Source organism: Colletotrichum acutatum (assembly GCF_030867785.1).
Source record: "Colletotrichum acutatum strain CBS 112980 chromosome Unknown BDZ83scaffold_41, whole genome shotgun sequence".
NCBI lineage: Eukaryota > Fungi > Ascomycota > Sordariomycetes > Glomerellales > Glomerellaceae > Colletotrichum > Colletotrichum acutatum.
The window spans coordinates 299,552-320,079 of record NW_026849035.1 but is presented as its reverse complement, the minus strand read 5'-3'; the positions used below and the strand labels follow the sequence as shown (position 1 = coordinate 320,079).

The window sequence follows — 20,528 nt, the reverse complement described above, 5'->3', positions numbered from 1 at the left end:
TTTTTTTTTACGTGAGGAATCCTTCCCTTTGTTGCCCGAAGCTACTCTCCTCTTCCCACTGCCCTCTGAACCATGCTGATGAGTGACTGCGTTTTAGTCCCGTCATCCGAGATTCCATTTATTCATCTGAATTGAAATACACTGAGAGAAGGAAGACGACCCATTCTTGGATACACAACCTGCTGCAGAAAGAGAAGATTCAACGGGTAGAACAGACAAAACGCAACAGACGCAAAAGAGGAGACGTGATAGACGAGGAGGAGGAAGAAAGAACAAAACGAGGGAAAACTCGGCCGCATCCGCCCATCTCAGCGGGCGCAACAGACGCACCACAACCGCTCAAGACACCCTAAAACGGACCGTCATTTGGGGAACGACACGCCACAGGAGCAGCGCCATTGCCCGGAACCTTCTACCCCAAATCGGCTGGGTTCCCTCTGCTCACCAACTCACACTCACTCTCACTCTCACTCTCACTCTCACTCTCACTCTCACTCTCACTCTCACTCTCACTCTCACTCTCACTCTCACTCTCACTCTCACTCTCACTCTCACTCTCACTCTCACTCTCACTCTCACTCTCACTCTCACTCTCACTCTCACTCTCACTCTCACTCTCACTCTCACTCTCACTCTCACTCTCACTCTCACTCTCACTCTCACTCTCACTCTCACTCTCACTCTCACTCTCACACTCACCCAAACGCTCACACTCACCCCTTCACTTTCCTTACCAGGCTACGACAAATCCTTACCTATCCCGTACCCTACCTTGCCGTGCCTTACCTTACCTTCCCTTCCCTTTCCTACGCGGTACCGTACGGAGTACCTACGTTGGTTACCTTAGCTTATCGGAGTGAGCCCCCTCACTGCTCATTTCGACTACGTAGCGTGGCCCCCAAACGTACCTTACCTTACCTTATCTACCCAGCACCTTGCCCAATTAGGGCAATCTGTATTTGAGGTACACTGTACCGAGTCCATCCTGTACCTCAGATAGGTAGGCAGGTACCTTACTCTGCAGCGGTGCACCATAGGGCCTACGTACGGTAAGGCAAGCACCTGCCAGGTTCTTTTAGGGGACTTTTGAGTCGCCTATCTTATCTCGACTCACTCTGGGAGGTGGGCTGCCATCCAGTCACGCCCATCTATCTGTCTGTCTTCGTCTCCGTATCTCACTCTCACTCTCTCTCCCTCTCCCAATTTCATTACTTCCTCTTACCCTACGAACATCCTTTGTGCAGCTCTTCTTACGTCTTGGACATCGACATCCGCGACAGCTGCAGTCGCTACGGCATTCTTTCCACCGCAAGCACCTCCCGGGATACCTGTAACTCGTCCAGACCGGGACTGGCCCATCCACAGCGCGTGAGCGGCGGCTCCTCGTGAGCAAGGTCTCTTCCCCGGTAGATTCACCCGCCGACATGTCCGGCCGAAGCGCCTATGTGCGCAAGAAGATCACTCAGGCCGAGAGAGAGAAGGCGAGGGCAAGATCAAACACCGGCGGCATAATAGGAGAGTATGAAGACCTCAACATTCCCGAGTTCCCGCTTCCCCAGACTGGCGCTTCTTTACCCGTTGGCACCGGCATCGGCACCACAAATGCACGCTTCCTCAAGTTCTCAGAGCCTCCCCGCGACATCAAGCCAGGCACACCAAGCATAGGCAGTGGCAGTGGAAGCAGTGAGGGCGGCCGTCGTGACGGGAGCTCCGGCCCCCTCGACGACTTCGCCTATGCTCGCGCCCGCAGACCCACCATCAAGACGGAAGACGTCTCGGGCATCGAGAAGTCGGGTCTGCGAAGCAGGCTGGACAAGAAGAGCGAGGATGTACGGAGAGGCCTGGCCAAGACTTTTACCTTTAAGCGCAAAGACAAGGAGCCCGACTTCCGTCCCGAATCCGTTGCCACAGTACGCCCGGGTCAACATCAGAATCCGCCCCCGATGTCGCCCACCGAGCTCGACCACACCTATGAACAGTTCAACATGGATACGATGCAGCAGATGCAGATGCAGCGGCAGATGCACATGCAACAGCAACAGCAGCAGCAGCATCAACAACACCACATGCAGCACATGAATCAACAAATGCGACATCAGGATATGGATCTGCCTACATCGCCACCCCCAGCATCGAAGTTGCCTCCTGTCCCGACCACGCCGCCCATCAAGCGGTGGATCGGCGCCGGAAGACCTGTTCAGAGGTGGAATAAGCTGCGCAAAGACCCCGAATTGTGGGATCCGAATGGAGATGTTCTCGTCTTCTTCGGGCACAAGGGTCAAGCCCCGCGGCCGAACCCATCCTTCAGGCTCTCCTCACACATAATCGAAGCGACCGAATCGAGGTATCTCATCACGTTGCTTCGGGAGGGTACGACCGAGGAGGACATCTACATGCCGCCATCTCCACAGGGCGCACCACCCATGCTTCGGCCACACATGCGCGGTGGGCAACCGACACCGCCCATCTCGGAGGATCTCGGCGAAGCTGATGGACAAATTTCGTACGAAATGTACTTCCCAACTCCCGCAAACATGACCAAGACGGAACAGCTCAGGAGCCATATCACAACGAGAAACGTCTTTGCGTTGCTCTATCATGCATCTCTGGTCGGGTTGACCCTTCACCAGGCTCTCTCCGACCTCCACATGCGATTGGATGCCTATATGCCACCGGACGCGGACAACGTCGGTATGATCCTGAATTATCTGTCAGCACGGGGAATCGACGATGTTCGCAACGACCCGGAAACGGCTGTCAGCTTGCTGGCATGGTCTGAAGGGTCAGCTGTGCGGTGGGAGGAGGGCTGGCGGGAAAGTTTTCTACACTGCGCCGGCATGTACAGCCAGCTGGAGACATGTGCCGACTTTAAAGACCTCACGCCCATCACCCGCGCGCTCCTGGAGCGAGCATGCCTCGAGACGCAACTCCGCGTACAGGCGGCGGAAGAGAGACTCGTAGAGTTCCAGTATGGCGACATGTGGCCAGCAGGTGTTGGTGGTCAGGCAAAGGCTGCTGCAGACCGTCTACAAAGGTTCTTCTTGAACCACTATCTGCACTCGCAAGGAGCGTGGCCGCCGGCGCAGACGACCGGTCTTCCAGACTCCGACGGCGAGGACATGTGGCTAACAAGGAACGTGGCACAATCATTGCAAAAGGACTTTGGGGCGCTGTACGACTACCTCGTCAACCGCGATATTGTCTGGGATATGTCTGAGGCGCGAGCAGGGCGCAAATGGATGATGCAGAGTGAAAAGGACAAGGGATTTGACGCCGACATCGACATTCCCATCACAGACATTCTCGTCGAGTTCGATAACAAGTTGCGGTTTCCACATATCCCTCACCCATACCCTATGGTACCCGAATCCATCCCGCCCGCGCCGTCAAAGGAGAGCTCCATGTTCAAGAAGAAGACTGGCGCAGGTGCCAACAACGGTGTCCGAGCGGGTGCCATGGAGCGACGAGTTCAGTTGGCGTACACCGAGGCCACGAACATTTATATCCTCGGTTCTGACTTTACACAATCGGATCTGATTGACGCCTTTGTGAAATTTGAAAAGAGCGACAGCGTCACTGAGGTTGACCCGGCCGTAGCCCGACGGGGACGTTGGGTTCTGATCTACGGTGTTCTCCAGACGCTGGCGAGTGTGTCAGTGGACGCCCCCAACGTGCGATACCGCGACGGAGTGCCGTATCATCTGTCTCCGCGCCTCAGAGGCACAAGGGTCCCTCCGTGGAAGGGCTCCAGCACGACAGACGAGGCCTCGCACGAGCTGTCTCACTGCTGGATGGTACAGCACGGCTGGAACACGCCGAACAACAGCGGCGCCGAGAGTTCGGGCGGATCAGGCAACACCAGTCCCGTGCATAACCTCGCTCGCCCTTTTGCGTATCCACGCGCCCCGGCTTCGACGACATCGCGGGGGTCTGGGTACCAGACGACCGGGACCCGCTCCATCCACTCGACGGGTTCAGCACCTCACTTCAGCTCAGCGTACAGCGTCGTTAGCGAGAGCGACACGGCCAGCAGCATCCGTACCCCTGCATCCAGTCGGCCAGGTACAAATATGAAGAGAGCACAGTCGCGAGACAATGTCAAGGGACTGGGCGGCGGTGCGGGAAGCATGCGCAGTGCCACCACATTTGGCGGCACCGGCGCCGGCGGCGTGGACCGAGGAGAGGCAGTGGAATTGCCCATTCGAAGACGTGACTTTAGCGCCTTTTTGGATGCCAACGGCTCCCACGGCAGTTATGCACGCTCCAGTGGTGGCTCGCAACACGAGCAGCAATCGCTTCCCTTGCCAAGCAACATCACGGGGTCAGGAGGCTTCCTTGCACTCGACGACACGTTGGATAGGAAGAGCGCGCGGGGCGGGTATAATCACGGTCGAGTGAAGCGCGAGGAGTCTGAGACGGACAGCATGACGCCGCGAATTCGGGACTTTGATTTGGATGTGATTGATGATCATGAGCCGTGAGGTGGACGAAGCCGGGCCAGCCAAGCCATCTTGGAGATGGGGCTGGCGTGATGGGACGAATGGAATTTTGTATATATTCCTGGGCCAGACCACGTCATGGCTTGGAGAGGGAAAGCGTTGAAGAGAACTAGAGCTGGACGATGGCATGATGTAGCAAGCGAGATATCTCATCAGGTAGCCAGCTGTAGATGTCTTGGGTTGGCTTTGAGTTTTCCCTTTTTTGGGGGGATGGATATAAAAGTTGAAGATGGGATAGTTTAGTTAGTACCTTTGTGTTGATTGAGTGATACCCGCTAATTTTAGTTGTATTGTTTTTGGTCGAATGAGACACGAATCGCTACCTAATCATCACCAGTCGGATCTACCTACGTTGAATAGATACATAGTGATAGCATTAGAAAGGTAGGTATGATTGAAGGTGTGATGTAGGATAGCCTGTAGCTTGTCTGGATTGTCCCGGATTGGTTAATTGGGTCAAGGAACCTTAACCGAATGGCCCCCTTCTGCTTACTTAGGTTGGAGGTCAGAAGAGGGATGATTGGGATCACGGGAACTGCGGCACAAGGAAAAGGCGCAACTCAGAGACATTTGTTGGTCGTCAGAATCGACGGCGGCGGTGACGTGGTTTACCTACTTTACTTACAGATACTACTTACTTACTTACATCTTACCCTAAGGTAGGTATCTACACTGCAAGGTGACTAAGGTTGCAATTCCCCAGGTAAAGTAAGGTTAGTCCGTAAAGGAAGTGAGATGGGGTGGAGAGGATGGCTCGGGTTAGATGGGCCGGACTCGGTAGCTTCTCGTACCCATTCTGTTATTATCGTAGTCTTGAGACTACTCCACGTCAGGCCTGGGGCCGTGTTGCTGCCGTGATGGTGAGGCCGTCGCCGGCAATGCGGAGTGGAAACTCGAGGGGATCCGTACTTTGTACATTTACTACGTATATGAAATAGACCACACGAGCCTACTCCGTACAATACGAGTCTACTGTGTACGAAGGCGCGAGGGTACCGGTAGGTGGGAGACGATGCCACGATGGGGCTTTGAGTGGGATGGGTCGAGGCCAGCGTAAGCCCAGCCCCATGCCTCATGCTTCATACCCCATACCCCAGCCACCTCATCATCTCCACTCTTGATTTTATTTCTTTCTTAAATCGCTAGGGAGTACCTGTCGGTATGCTTCACTGGCGGTCAAGGAGTACATTGGTCACTAACGCGAGAAAGGCAACGTATCAGAGTGGATGAGATGGTTTCCATTGCTGAGTTATGTCTATAAGTACTCCGTACGAGTACGGGTACTGAATGCCCGTATCCGTGCCTTGTAAGATGGCAAGATGGGAAGAGAGAAACAACGCTGGAAACAAGCTAAGAGTGGATGATGATGAGGATGATGATGATGACCAGCCCCGCCGATTTTAGGTTGGAGTGGTTCCTTGTGCAAAAGTGCCGGTTGGGGGGGGGGGGTTCCGAAAAGACACAGGATTGGCTGAAAACATTGCAAAACTCCACGTTGGATGAGTTGTTTGCCGTTGGACGGTTGGGGGCTCCCATGGAGTCTGGAGTCTGGAGTCTGGACCATGAGTCTGTCTACCTAAGGTATGTCTCTGCTGGCCGGGAAACCAAGGCCTTGTAAGATGTATGCGTACGAAGTTGTGTTACCTTGACAGAGATATCGGCTTCTATCCTCAAATCGAATGAGCGAGTGCAGTGTCTTGACAGGGCAAGAACTCGGCCATCAATGAGCGCATCGCCGGCCGGTGGTTCAACTCCATTCTGCAGCAGCCATAGTTGAATTTTGAAGAGACAAGGCAGCCTCATCTGTAAGATGACGACCATGTACAGACGCCGCGAGAGTTGGGAGTCGCGCATGACGGAAGATGGTGTTTTTGTGTGCACCCGTCCGCACCTTCCCATCCTTGGTGTACCTTACCTACCTTACCTACCTTACCTACCGTGCCTACTTACCTACCTTACCTAGGACCTAGGTACGGATGTTGCGTAGGCAGGCAATGGAAAGTACAAACCTAATGGTGTAAGGTATGGTGCCTTACTGTGTAGGTACGCAGTACTCCGCAGGTAAGGTAGGTATCCCATTTTTTCAAGCAAGTGCAAGTGGAGGGGGAAAGTGCAAGGGAAGGAACTGGGCAGGTGGCAGACCTCGGCCAAAAGGGGATACTGAGGATGCCGATCGCCGACGTCATTGCTGGTGCGGTGCCCTGACGCACCTCCCATCACCTCACCAGGCTCACCTCACCTCAAGCTTCAGCAAACATCTCTCACCTCACAGTCAGTCAGTCGTCCTCAACTCACTTGCGCTTTACCCTTTACCCAGTTTCCGGGCGCGACCTAAGCAAATTCAAGTCAGACATACTCTCCCGCGTTCGTATCGAGTGTAGGGTACGGAGTACTTACCTGAGAGAGAGGGGAATCAAGGTGCTCGGGCTCCCGCTCTGCGACATGCTTGGCTGCAGTCCGTGTCATTGTTTGACGGCCGTTTGCTCGTTCCTGGCCCTTGAAGACAGCCATCAAGCAAGGCCGTGCCATCGATATCCATACCCACCTACGTCTGCGTATCTGTATCCGTACCCAAGTTGCGAGAGAGAGAGCCCGCGCGAACTGTTGCACCGAGCTGCGCAGCCGGAACCCTCTTTCTTCTTCTACCACTGTAGTTCCCGGATCCATGTGAAGCCTGCACTACTTACCTTATGTGAGGCCTTCATCCCCATTCATCGCTATTCTATCCCATCCCACACCCGCCTGTCCACCTCATGGATTTACCTCATCCAATGCACACGAGTCTAGGGTAAGATTGAAATCGATAGGCCAGAGCGAGACTGAGAGTGAGCGTAAAATTGAAATTTAGCAGGAAATGACAACACGGCGGGAAACGGCCAGGGCACCCGGCATCTTGGATGCTACCTTGTCTTTTGCTGCTTCACCAGTCACCTCTCATCATCCTTGGTCCATGCATCCTTGACTGGTATCCCGCGATCCAGCCCAACCTCCCCATTTGAGTACCGTACCATACACCAACATTTCGCACCAATTCACCACCACGACGAAATAAACCTGGCCTTGCCTTGCTTTTTTTTTTCTCTTCCCTTTTCTCTCTCTATCTCTCGCACACACACTTCCTCGCCTCCCCCCCCCCCCCGGTCAATCCTGCTCTTGCTGCCCACCCCGGATGGGCTTGTCCCAACTTGCAACTTGCAAGACTCGCTGACCCAAACCCAAACCCGACCTGCATTGGCTCTGTTTCTGGCTCACACCTCTCTCTCACACACACAAGTCGCACCTTTGTTTATTTAACCGCCCTTCCCACCCCATCCCAACCTCCCACCCGTTCATCTGAAGGTGCTCTAGAAACAAAACACGAGCGACAGAAGAAAAAAAAAAACCGAGTCTGCGAGGCTTTGCTCGTCTGCTTTTCTCACTGCTTACTCTACCTTCCTTGGTAACTCCTCTTCATCGGCCGCCGTTATCTTTATCCATCTCAAGACTCCTTCGATCCGTCGTCGCCTGTCGCCTGTCGCAAGCGCAGTAATAACAACGGCAACAACACCACCGCTAACACCGGTGCATCTTGACGCATCTTGTCGCAACGTTTCCACACAGCAATCAATAGCTCCTTGCCCGGCCGTTCAGGCTTCCGACCGCCCGCCATGTTGTTCGCCGTCATGTTCGCGGCGACGCGATTCCTCCAAATCGTCACCTTGGTACGTTTTCTCCCCCATTGATACATTGTCTCGACTACCCGACGTTGTTCTCCTTTATATACCAAAAAAAAAACTAACAAAATGCCACAGATCCCCACCATGGGCATGCTTGCCTGGTTCGTCGATGGCTTCGTAAAGCGCAACGTAATTGTTCCCGACTCCATCCTTGTCCTCTTCATCGTCTCCGTCCTCGCCCTCGCCTGGGCCATCTTCACCCTCTTCAGCTACCACCGCAGCAGCACAAATGCGCTCTTCGTCGCAGTCATTGACCTTGGTTTTGTTGGTGCCTTCATTGCCGCCGTCTGGTACCTTCGCGGCATCAACTACGTCGACTGTACGAATCTATCTCGCGACGGCCGCTGGTCTGCAAACTTCCCCGGCCTCGTCACCATCTCTGGGCCCCGCTTCAACCTCTTCACCGATAAGCCCTGTGCCATGCTCAAGGCATCCTGGGTCTTTGGCATCATAAACACCATTCTCTTCTTCTTCACCGCTGTTCTGGCCTGGATGCACGGTGACCGCCTGTCCTCCAGCTACGAGCGCAAGTCCTACCACCACGGCCGTCACCGCCGCCACCGCTCCCACAGCCACCGCTCCCACAGTCGTCGCAGCTCCCACTCTCACCGTCGCGTCTACGTTTAAGACCTATTCGATCGAGATTTACGACAATCGCGCTGCATTTATTACTTTTCGGAGAGAGGGAAATTTGATGACTTGTACAAGAACGAGATTAACAAGAAGACAAGATGATATACCACGATATGATATGATAGGATGTGGAGAGCTTGGGACCGGTGCTCAGGGATGGTTCATGTAATTCCAGGGACCCGGCGCATGTAGTGGACGGCATACCCGTTCATGATGACGAATCTAATGACATTGATTCACGACATCTTCTTTCTGCCGTGCTCTGCCTTTGCACAGGCCATTATTATGTGCCTGTTTCCGAACTGGTGACCGTGTTGTACTTTCCCTTCCTCCTTTCAGCACCCAGAACGACTTGTTGGCTCGACCGCACGACTGACCGTTAGGTGCTCTGCGGTGCGTCCAGGCCAAATCGCGCTTCAGAACACAGTAGCAATGACATGTCAAATCATAATGGAAAAAATTGGTATCTTGAGGTCCTTACCAGTACCTATATATATATGTCTTTTTGGTACCACACCTTGCGCCGATTCAAAATAACCTGTCAGCCGTCACTCTTATTCAGGCTCTGCCAGCATCTTCGCCAACCGTATAACCCCGCGCGACACCGCTTCGGCCCTCCTCGACGACGGTGCTACTCTCCTCGTCGTAGTCCGTTCCGAGACCCTGCCACGTCCGTTGCGATCGCAAGTACTCGGCACCGGGGCTTAGCACGCCGTTGATGGTGGCCATCTCACCCATCTCTCGCTTCACCAATGCCGACTGACCAGGCTTCTTGCTGCTGCTGCTGCTGCTATCCTCCCCATTGTCGTCGCCGGTCTTGGATTCGCCATTGGCCGACCGTGCCGGCATTCTCATCGGTCGACTGGCCACAAGCTTGCCAGTGCGCAAGTCGTATTCCGGCGGTGCCGACTCGTCCTCGTCCAGCTCCTCCTCCTGCCTTACCGCGTTGTGGTCCATCTTCTCGATACCACCCCACCACTCGAGACCCCATACGCGCTCACTCTCGGGCTTCAGCGCCACCTCCATCTCAAAGGGCGTAATGACGGGCTTGAAGAACCCGGCGTCCTCCTCCACCAGGCCGCTCTCCCAGCATCCTACAACGACCCAGCCGTCAACTTCGGCAAAGTTGGCCAGCTTCGCGGCGTTTAACTTGCCCACCACGACCGTGTAGCTCTTTTTTCCAGCTTCGGCGATACGCCGGCGCAGGAGGTCGATGCTCCCGAGGTAGTTGGACACGGAGAGCGTGTTGACGAGGATGCCCACTACACCAGCCGTCGCCAGGGTCAGCACGCGGGCGAAGCGCCGACGGAGGAGGGCATTTGTTGTCCGTGTTGGATCGTCGGTCGACAGGCTCGGCGTCGAGAGAACATGGAGAGAGGCCATGCGGGTCTGGAGCGCGAGGAGAAGCGCCGGGGGCGGTGTCGAGACGTGGAAGAGGGAGTGCTCGGACAGGTCGGCAGTCGGGGGGGCGTCTGGTGAGGAAGAGTCGATAATCTTGCGATTCGGGATCGTGCCGGTCGGGTCATGTGTCACTTCGGTATGCAGCAAAGCTGTGTATCCTGCGGAGCGCAAATTCGTTGTGAGGGGGGCGACGTGGTCCTGATATGTGACATCGGCCACCACAACCACCTTGTGCTGCTTGTCGGGGAAATCTTTGGAAAAGGCCTCGACTGCCTGGTCAATGTCGAGGGTGTGCCGCGTAAAGACGTAAATGACGGGCAGCCTCGACGTCGGCGAGAGGCATGAACGGCCATAGTGTACGACAATCTGGGCATCGGCGTGCTCGGCCGCGATCTCATCGACGCAACATGCGCTGTAGGATGTGTCGGCGAGGATGTACACGCGATGGGTTTCGTTACCGCCCAGAGCTTCCGTCAGCGCCTCTGCGACCCACGAAGCGTCGCGTAGCATGGCATCGGGGAACTGGAGGGCCACGCGGTTCCAGCCGCCCTCCTTGATCTCGCGCGCCGTGCGCTCGATCTCATAGACAGAAGCGAGCTCATCTTGGGTGCGCTCGGCGGTCGGCGGAGGTGGTGGTGTCGGCGTCGGGTCTTCAAAGGTGTGTTCGGCGGGCGTCGAGAGGACGGGAGCCGCTGAGAGTTCTGTCATGGCCGCCGGCTTTTTGGAAAGACCAAGGGGAAGAAAAACTTTTTTTCTTCTGGTAAACGGGTTAAGGAAGAGGAATCAGTCGATGGCGGGGTTGCGCTGATGGCGGGGTACCAAAAATCGAGGTCAGGCCCTGACTCACCTTGTCGGTGAGCTCGGTGTAGATCTGTTGGTTGAGTGTTACCCACTTTGAATTGGAAACTCTTGTAAGTCGATTGGTCAACTACCTTTCTCTACTGAGTACACAGTCCACTGCGGGAAGCAGTGGACGGCTCTCGTCGTTCACCGGTGAACCGCACAATTCTAATATTGCAATATTCATTGGATTTTCTTGTGTAAAAGGAACTAACATGATTATTTATGTGGAAGTCATAGTCTATTTCATACCCGACTTTTCTGCTTCTAAGCTGGTATTGATGCTTCTATACATGTTCTTCCTCCATATCAATCATTATCGTCAGAAATGGCATTGGTTTTGATTCTTTTCGCTTATCCTATGATATCTCCCCATTTCGGAGCTTGCAGGCACCTAGAACAGGCCAAAACAGTTGGCGTAATAGGTGACAGTGGCACTCCAGTCCGAAAAGATGCTCAGGACACCAACGTCTTGAGCAAGCACGTGGAGAAGGTTATAGACATCGCCGTCATTGTTCGTGACGTTGGCGATGGAAGTGTAGTAGTAACCGCCCTTGGTCTCGTCTCCGAGGAAGCCAGAACGCTCCAGAGACCATGAGATGATCTTAAGGCCCAACTCCTTCGCCCTGGTCGCATACGAACTTGGCACAATCTTGCCGTCTTCGACGGTGACGAGGTAGTACAAGGGAGGGGCCATGATCTTGACTCCAGCAGCAGCAAACTGAGTCAGGTTGGCAACGGCTCCCGGATAGGTCTCGGGGGTATCTCCGCTCTCGTCCAAGAGAACGCCCTGCTTGCCGAACTCGGGCTCTGCCTTGAGCCAGTAGAGGATATCAGGGTAGTAGAACGACTGAGGCCAGACCCTCTCAGGGGCAATGCCAGCTTCCTTGTACTCGTCAATCAGCTGTTGCGCGTACTGTTCCTGTGTGTAGTCTCCCTCGAACGGCATCTTAACCTCGGGGACCTTGAGCTCGGGAGTGAACTGAAGACCTAGGTCGTTGGTCATGGCAATGTGCTCCTTATGGGTCATTACGGTACCGCAGGTAGAGTAGAGGTCGGTGCGGTATCTCGGGGTACCGAGCAAGAAGTCCTTGGGGTTGACTGCCGAGGCATTGAAGCCATCCATCTTGCTGCAGAGAGTCTTGAACTCGGCGACGGTGATGTCCGAGGTGCAACATTTGGCTGTCGCGGCCGTACCGTTGCTGGCGGGAGTGAAGGGTGTGGTGCACTTGGCGTTGAGCTCAGGTATGGTAACGATGTTGGTCGTCGTGTGGAGATCGCACTGGGAGTGACGGCAGACTAGTTGGCGGTCCTTGGTGAAGGCGACATCGCACTCGAGAACGCCAGCACCCATACGCGCACCGGCGAGGTTTGACTCGACTGACTCTTCGGGGATCATCATAGTACCGCCGCCGCGATGCCCAATGCTCCAGCTGGAGGGCTTGATGGGCTGTTCTGAGCACGACTGCAGTTTTTCCTTCAGAGGGCCCTCGTCCATGTCGTTGACCAACCAGTAGGGTCTTGGGCCCAATTGAATGCTGGTGATGGGCTTGTAGACAGGGGCTGGCTTGGGACAAGGAACAGCATTGACCTGGCGGGAAGCGACAGCCACGAGGCCCGAGACGAAGATGGCGTTGAGATGCATCTTGACTGGCGGTCGGTAGTGACTGGTCGATGTCTCGCGCGACGAAGAGACGGCGATCAAGAGAGAACTTGCCGGGAGGAAGGCCGAGGGAGGAAGGCCTAGGGAGGAAGGACCGCGGGAGCAGGAGCGGGAGGTGGGAGAGCCGAAGAGAGCAAATCGGTCGGCTGGTTGAATAGAGGTGAGTCGAGGTGTTCCCGTCTTATGTAGGTCTCTCTTTGGGGCCTGGAGGGCGTGGTGGTTGTTTTGCCAAGACGACCAGCAGCTTTAATGACGGGTGGCTCTGAGGAGGCTTCCCGTTGTGGAATACTTATGTGGTTTATGATAACCAATGCATTACTAGTTTCGCAACATGATGCTGAGCAGTTCGTGGAAGGCTGGAGACTGGACAGGCCCTGGGAATACGTCGGGCCACATGCTTGCATTCGGTATAGCCGTCTGATGTCTTTCCCTGTAATGATTTAGCAGCGTATGTGTATGTTTCCGTCCCGTGTATGGAGGAGGTAGGCACTAGAGGGACAGGGACAAGGTCAGCACCACCCACAGCATCCGCAGCTCGGAATAAGATGGATGGAGAATTGGCGGCCGACCGTAGAACGTGCTGGTTATCAGCACGTGTCAATGGAAGGATCTTGTCCCTGAAAGAGGATCCGTAGTCTGTTTATGGAGTAGATACAATCGATGAAGCAATACTACTCCGTACCGAACAAGCAGGAGCAGGCAAGCCGGGCAAGGCAGGATGGACAGCTTCAGGTAGGTTGTTTCCCAGCGCAACTGACGCAGTAGGTATAAAGTACTGTGAATGTGATGGAAGGTTGTGAGGTACCTACTGTAAGTGTAAGGTAAGGTCGGGTAAGGGTGAGGGGTCAACGGCGGCACGGCTCCACCAAAGGTCCTTGGCGGCCCCGCAGCTGCTGTGGAGTAGAGCTGCGTGCCGAAAGGACGTCCCCTCATTCGTCAATTGGGTCATCCCAAACTCCGATCCCACCCACCTCACTTCAAGGCTGGGCTGATAAGGAAGGTTGACATCCCATGCCTTCTATCCTACTGAGGTGGTGAGGTGCCTTACCTGAGGTACTCCGTACTGCATAGGTACCTACCATAAGGCACCTAAATACCGAAGTTCCCTCCATTGCATCGTGAACCTCACTGGTTGCACCCGATGCACGTGCGCGACCTGCAGATGGGCACACCGAGGTGAATTCTTGACCGACGAAACCAGACTCTTGGCCGACCGGACAGTCCCACGGCGGGGAGCTTACCAGCAGACTGCAAGGGGTGCTCACCTCGCCGTTCTGACCCGACAGCTCTCCGTTGCCGCCGAGCCCGTAACCGGCGGCCGGCGTCTCCGGTGCCCAAAAACCGCGTCGCCGCCTGTCGCAATCTAACTACCTTACCTGGTAGTCTCCCATGCCACGGTATCGCAACCAGAGCGGATCACCGCCAAGACGCCATTATCAACCCCACGAGTCATTGGCAGCGAGCGACCCCCCCCCCAGAGAGACCAAGATAAGCTTCGAAAGCTACGAATGTCTTCCTCATCTGCACAAATCTTAAACCTGTCCGGCAGGCTGGGATATTGGGGGTATTGCAAAGTACAAGAGGATCCGCGCCTTCTTACTGCTGCCGTAGACATGGCACTTCGAGAATCCGACATGGAAGCCTCTTATTTGAGTCTTGGTCTACCATTTTCGCTGCTATACACAGAATGCCAAAGTCATGAGGAACTGCCCTTGGACCCTAGGAATGAAAACAAAGATGACCCGCAGCTTCACGTTCAAAATCATCCACCGATTTTACAGCTTTGAAAGGTGGTGGGACAGATTAAATGGCACCTGGCATTCCGTGAAGGCTTCTGGGCCCTCCACTTTGTTCTCGATGGCCTTGATCTGACCAGCTCGACTTCCTATCTATGCAAGTTCAAGGCATTTCAAGAAGGCAAGCATCTTCAACGCATGAGACAATAGCCTCAGGTTCCATACTTTGGATAGGTTTACCGTCGATTGGTGCGGTGGTCTAAAGCTTCAAATTTCGTCGTATACCTGAATTATTCAGTCCAGGAGGTTGTGCCAAGTCCCAATATCAATACGCACTCAAATCATTTCCTTATTGACGAATTATTGAACATTGAGGCATCTTAACTCATCTTCACTGTTTGTACACATGGGTCTTTCGAATTTGCGCGTGACATGAATGGTATTAATAAGATATTGATCAAGTTTCATGTTCACTTGGAGCCTCGTACGCCCACCCATATAACAAAGACAACCCGGAACACCAGCTAAGGTAGGTATGGTGGCTAGACACACTAGAAACAAAAAGCCCACAACTCCGTATCATACTTTGGGGTATTTCCACGCCATTCCAAAGGCCGTTCAAAATCAAGCCAAACTGTATCGCGTTCATCGTTGGTCGTTTAAGCACCAGGGTAGGCGTGGTTGTGCTTGGTGGCATGGCCGCGAGAGCGCATGGCCTCGAGGGTATCGAGAACGGTGAGGAACATGAAGATGGCCCAGATGAAGAAAGCAAAGGCGACAGCAGCCTGGGCGGAGCCGCAGTATGTGTTGGCGCCGCAGTGAGGGGCTCCGACAAAGACGGCCAGGGCGATGGCGCCGGCAAACCAAAAGATGGTGGTGATGACAAGTAGCGCGAGGGAAACGAGCTTGTGGAAGAGGCGGGTCATGTAGAGAGGGGTCAGGCCGACATAGGCAAGGACGAGCAGCGACCAGACGGAGTTGAAGATGAGGAAGTTGACGATATCGGGAGAGCGAGACCACCAACCGCTCCAGCCATTGTAGCCATTGTAACCGCTGGCAACTGTGATGGTGTTAGTTTATGTGTTGATGCAAGGATGTGGCGGGTAGAGAAGAGAGAGCATACCATATGAAGTGAGGCCGAGCTCAATGATAGAGAAGACAGCAGCCACGATGTGGGCAATGGGTACGAGAGAAACCATGTTGAGCGTGTAGATGATGCCTCTGGTAATATGTTTGACAGGGATGGTGTAGGCTGCTGGAGATACCGCAGGTCTGCGAGAGATGGCTGAGTAGATGGGGTTGGATGAGTGGATGGAGAGATAGACGATTCACGATTGTAGGCTGGTAGAGGCAATGGCGTTGAATAAGTAGTGGGCGAGAGGTGACGGAAGCTGGGCAAGTTTTCCCTGCTGGAGTGTGAATTACTAGTAGGTAGAATGGCGTCAGATGGGAGACAGACCGCCCGTTGGGCTGGGCTTGGTTAAAGTCACCACTACGTAGTCATCGGGCGAGAAATGTGTAAGGCAGTAAAGTACAGTACCTCCTGTGAGGGCATTGGATGGAGTTGACGATGCGTAATGGGAGGGGTGTGAGCCTGTGAGGTGATGAGGTGGAAGGAGGGGCGTGTGGTGATGTGGAAGGTCGAGAATGACGTGGTTCCAGCCGCGAGCATGACCTCATTGTCGACCTTGGGATGCCTCCACCAGGGCTGACAGGCCATTCTCGCCAATGGAACACAAGCGCTAGCAGTGAAGTCGTCGCTAATCCTCAGCCACTTCAGGCTACTCATCGTGGCGGATGACACTCGCCTAGCTGGTGGTCTCCGCTATCGTACTCCAATTTTAGGTAAGCGTCACCATAGGTAGGTAGGTCACTACATACCTTACCTACCTTACCTTACCTTACCTTACCTTACCTTATGTTCCTTAGGTTGTTGTACTTACTTAGGACACCTCTCACACCCTCCATCATCTGCAATCCCAGTGAAGATCTTGTCAACCCGCCTGGAACCAGACAAACATCTAGTGGAGAACGAGAACATGGAAGAGTCTAAGACTCGAGCGTGCCATGTCATGTTCCAGTCACGTCAAATCTCTCTGTAATCTCCAGGACATTTCCAGACTTTTATGCCGTACAGTCCGTACAGAGTTCGGAGCACCCCCCTCCATCAGTAAGGCACCCAGGTAAGTACTTATACTTGCTACCTTATGCTCCAGACGGAACGTCGTTGCCGACCCTTCGATGCCCAGGCCGTTGACGTTTCCTCTCAATAAGCCACCTACCTAAGGTAGGCAACACAGGAAATCATACCTAGAGAAAAGGAAGAAAGAAACTGGTTCTACCAAAGGCACCTAGGTGTAGTTCCACATCAACCCTCAAGGTTGGTTCCATTTCCCATGTCTAGCTAAGGTACCTTGGGTACCTACCTTTAGCAGGCAGATTTGTCAGCGTAACGCATTCCCAGCTTGGCTTGTCCGGAGAGACAAACAGTGAAACCATCAATCAAGTCCCAATCAAAAACATCCTGGCGCTGCCCAAGCCCAGGTCAGCCACTGAAAACCTCACGGTTCACCGCACCTCTCCGCGACCCTGCATTCTGCAATCTCTGGCCCGTGATGCAGAGGCATGGATGACGGACCCGTGCATCCCTCAGTCAAGCCACCCACTTAGGTTAATTCACACACACGCCCTTTCCGCACTCCAACGTTCCAACCAACTACCGGTGCTAGCCAAGCCAAAAGGCAACACCAGCGCATCCATCTCCCCAAGGTAAGCTGCACAAGCACACAAGCTCGAAACTCGACGACGGCTCAAAACTAGAGGTCAACTGTCGCCAGCCTTAATCGAGGCAGGCGCATATGAAGCCAACGCCGGCAAAGAGCGGGTCCCCCCACCCGGTCTCGGCACCACGATATCCGTCACCCGCCGTACGGACTACTGTATAAGTACATTGCGCGTCCAAGCATTAAGTTCCCGAGGGCCCAGAGTTGAGGTTGGGAAAACTTGGATCCCTGATGACGTGAGTCCACCGTCTTTTTTAGCTACCGAGTACCTACACAGTAGGTATCCAACTGCCAACCTCCCACCCAGTGCCAGTGCCGCACTGCAGTGCCAACAGCCTCTCAGACCGCCAGGTGCCCTTCATCGCCCTCCGCTCTCGTTTGCCTCGCCTCGCCTTCTACTTCAATCTTTATTCAGCCCCTCGCCTCAGCCAACCCGTTACGGATACCTACGCGTCCTTTTACCCTCGCCCTCTCTCGCCTCTCGCTCGAGTCCCTTTTGCAACAATGAGTCAATGCCAGCTTCAACCCTCGTCTTCCAAGCCTTTTATGGTGGGCCCTATTGAATCCCGTGAACCCTGTGAACCCTTAGACTCACTCTGTCGTGTCTTTCGACCCGCTGCCTCTTCTCTATTTGCGCTCGAATCCCATGCTTGTTCCTGCTACTTTACTCCACAGACCATAACATTTTCTATGGCTGAACATCAACGACGGTGCCTCTTCTCCGAATTCACGGCGCCAATCATTCCCCATGGCACAGCTGAACACCATTACGTTGAGGCGGTCTTTTCCAAGACATGTGGATGAGACATGCATCTCGTTAGATCGTAGAGCAACCCTGGGTATTGCCCACCACACCCAACTTGCCAGCCCTCTGTGCGAATGCTGGTAGATGAAACTAGAGTCTGATTAGAGACAATAGAAAAGTATGTTGAACATCAGCTCCAGAAATGCGAGTCCGTGTTCAGATCACCCACCTACCACGCCTACATACCTAGGTACTTACTGTTGTACCTATCTACCCAAACCACCCCAAAACCTACGGAATCTGGGTAGCTTGAGACGCCATCATCCGCCTCGGCAACCACATCGCCAGCCTGTCATCCTAACACGAGGTAATTGTCCGAGCCATGACACATTTTATGCATACAGAACCGCACGCAGGGCACGTCACAAGAGAGCCAAGCTTGCCAGTCGCAGATTCTTGAACCAACTGCGCTTTCATTGGGTCTTGCCACTGTGGGCAAGAGAAAGCCACTACTCGACTTCGTAATTCTCAACATTCTTATCGTCAACCACACTCCAATAACCACATTCAAGCCCAGAGTTGCAGACTGAGATCCATCAGTCAGCGTCCTCAGTTCACGTGCTACGGTGCACGATTGGCACTACGCGCAACCCGGCAGTGAGTACGATTGTTCACATAATGGAACGGAAAGTAACGGCAAAGCTTTGCAGGCTCTGTCTAGGGGTTACCTACAGCTCATCAGCCTCGTGAGGGCCAGGGCCCCAAGGGAAGCTTCCCCTGCGCTCCGCCAGGCCTTTGTTGACCGCCTTGAGATTGTTGTACTCGGGGCCGTCCTCGCCCAGGCCCCAAGCGAATACGCCACCGAGTCTCTTGTCGTCGACAAGGGCGGGGAATTTGCGAAGGATTGCGTCGGGAGTATCGTATGTCCAGAACCGCTTCTCGGCCCTGTCAAGGTAGTAGTAGCCTCCGCCCTCCTTGTCATACTTGCCCTCTTTTTGCGCTCTCTCGAACGAAGCTTTCACGTCCTCTTGGACCCCGTCGTTCCAGCTGAAGCCTCCCGTCTGGCCCAGATCTCCACCCGTGACGGGATCCTCCATGAGGGGTGTCGGGCATCCAACCTCTTTGCCCTCTGGACAATCCGTCGTCTTGAACCACTTGGTATAAAAGGCAAAGCCGAGATTGATCTTGTGAGCCGGGACTCCTCGGGCCATGTAGTTGTCGACGGCAATTCTGGACAGTTCCATGCCAGTGTGATGTTTGGTCACATTATCGCGACGGTTCATCATATCGTAGGTCATGACATTGACAAAGTCGAGGCTGCGGACGATACGAGGGACCGTTTCCTTGGTGAAAGCAATCATGTCGCGCTCGAGACCCGGAGTTGCAGCCGAGATGAGTTTGCCCTTGGGGAGCTGTCTGCGGACCTCCTCAAGCAGTAAGGGGTATGCCTCAATCTCCCACTTCTTGTCCTCGTTGGTGCTGTTCTTGACCTTGTAGTCCTCGCCATTGCCGCTGGTCTGGGGGTTAGTGATTGTCTCTGCTGTGGTTCCTTGAAGTGGCCGCAGCCCCAGGTAGTCGGGTGATTGAAGCTCACCCAGGGTATTCCCAATCCATATCAATGCCGTCAGCACCTGTTGCCTTGACCATGTCGGCAACATTCTGGGCCCACTTCCTCCGCGACTCCGGGGTACGGGCGGCGGTGTCGAAGCCCTTGGTGTCGCTCCAGCCGCCAATGGCGACCATTACTTTTGTGCCAGGCATAAACTGTGTGCGGACCTTATCAACGGTGGTGAAGAGGGGCCATTCGGCCACGTCCTTGTTGAAGGTGTCCGAGTTCATGAAAGCCAGCTCCACGTGGGTGATGTGAGACACAAGCTCTCTGGAGGGGACATTGGGGTGTTGGCTGTGGCTTGCGTTAGCGGTTCATGTCCGTTTACCATGGCTACATACCGAAGCCGCCTTGTGATGAGCTTTAGTGGTCACTCACCCGGTGAGATACATGACGCATTTGAGATCGGACGCAGCCTTTCCGGCAGTCTCTTGGGCGAAGGCCATTGCGGCATACTGCAGAGGTATGAGCAGGCCGCCCAGAGCGGTGAACAGTAGCCTCATGTCGGTGTCAATGTGGTAAGAGAGGATGGCTTCGAGGTGTGGAAGCTCTCGCAGAGCGCGGGCATGAACTTGGAGATGAAGGATAGGAGCGAAAAGTGCGAGAGGGCGTCAAAGTCAGGAATAGACAGTCAAATGACGGTCAGCAGACTTAAACACAAAGGAACAGACCAAAAGTAAAGACGGGCGAAACAGAAGCGATCGGGAAGGAGAAACGACAGGTGAATCAGCTGCCGAGTGTCCGATGTTTCCTCAACTTCCTCTTTTCGCCGGGATCTTCTCGGTGCAGGAACCCCGCTGTGGCGGATGCATCCCAAGGTAAGGTACCTTAGGTCCCTACCTTACCTAGCAGTAGAGGGGAGGTACCCCAAGACGGTGCTCCCGCGGTGTTTGGCGGCATTGA

The 20,528-nt window shown here is 54.3% G+C and overlaps 6 protein-coding genes across 6 annotated transcripts; 2 read left to right on the top strand and 4 right to left on the bottom strand.

Annotated features, from left to right (window-relative positions):
• Positions 1-1,424: 1,424 nt before the first annotated feature.
• Positions 1,425-4,481, top strand: BDZ83DRAFT_651352 (uncharacterized protein; the record flags this gene model as incomplete). The annotated part of the gene is made up of 1 exon (XM_060510444.1): positions 1,425-4,481. One exon carries the CDS (start codon positions 1,425-1,427, stop codon positions 4,479-4,481), a length of 3,057 nt encoding a protein of 1,018 aa, XP_060365572.1.
• A 3,235-nt stretch (positions 4,482-7,716) lies between these two features.
• Positions 7,717-9,109, top strand: BDZ83DRAFT_304846 (uncharacterized protein). The gene is made up of 2 exons (XM_060502271.1): positions 7,717-8,200; positions 8,291-9,109. The coding sequence occupies exons 1-2, from the start codon at positions 8,147-8,149 to the stop codon at positions 8,840-8,842; spliced, it is 606 nt and encodes a 201-aa protein (XP_060365571.1). The 5' UTR covers positions 7,717-8,146; the 3' UTR covers positions 8,843-9,109.
• Positions 9,110-9,299: 190 nt separating this feature from the next.
• Positions 9,300-11,065, bottom strand: BDZ83DRAFT_619812 (diphthamide biosynthesis protein 2). Its single transcript, XM_060508153.1, has one exon. It carries the CDS (start codon positions 10,955-10,957, stop codon positions 9,407-9,409), a length of 1,551 nt encoding a protein of 516 aa, XP_060365570.1. The 5' UTR covers positions 10,958-11,065; the 3' UTR covers positions 9,300-9,406.
• A 418-nt stretch (positions 11,066-11,483) lies between these two features.
• BDZ83DRAFT_576527 (glycerophosphoryl diester phosphodiesterase) lies at positions 11,484-12,734 on the bottom strand (the record flags this gene model as incomplete). Its single annotated transcript, XM_060504927.1, has 1 exon — positions 11,484-12,734. The coding sequence occupies one exon, from the start codon at positions 12,732-12,734 to the stop codon at positions 11,484-11,486; it is 1,251 nt and encodes a 416-aa protein (XP_060365569.1).
• Positions 12,735-15,147: 2,413 nt separating this feature from the next.
• On the bottom strand, positions 15,148-15,687 carry BDZ83DRAFT_576450 (marvel domain-containing protein; the record flags this gene model as incomplete). The annotated part of the gene is made up of 2 exons (XM_060504919.1): positions 15,148-15,548; positions 15,612-15,687. 2 exons carry the CDS (start codon positions 15,685-15,687, stop codon positions 15,148-15,150), a joined length of 477 nt encoding a protein of 158 aa, XP_060365568.1.
• Positions 15,688-18,744: 3,057 nt separating this feature from the next.
• On the bottom strand, positions 18,745-20,128 carry BDZ83DRAFT_651346 (family 18 glycosyl hydrolase; the record flags this gene model as incomplete). Its single annotated transcript, XM_060510443.1, is given in 3 exon segments — positions 18,745-19,647; positions 19,661-19,925; positions 20,004-20,128. 3 exon segments carry the CDS (start codon positions 20,126-20,128, stop codon positions 18,745-18,747), a joined length of 1,293 nt encoding a protein of 430 aa, XP_060365567.1.
• Positions 20,129-20,528: the final 400 nt, after the last annotated feature.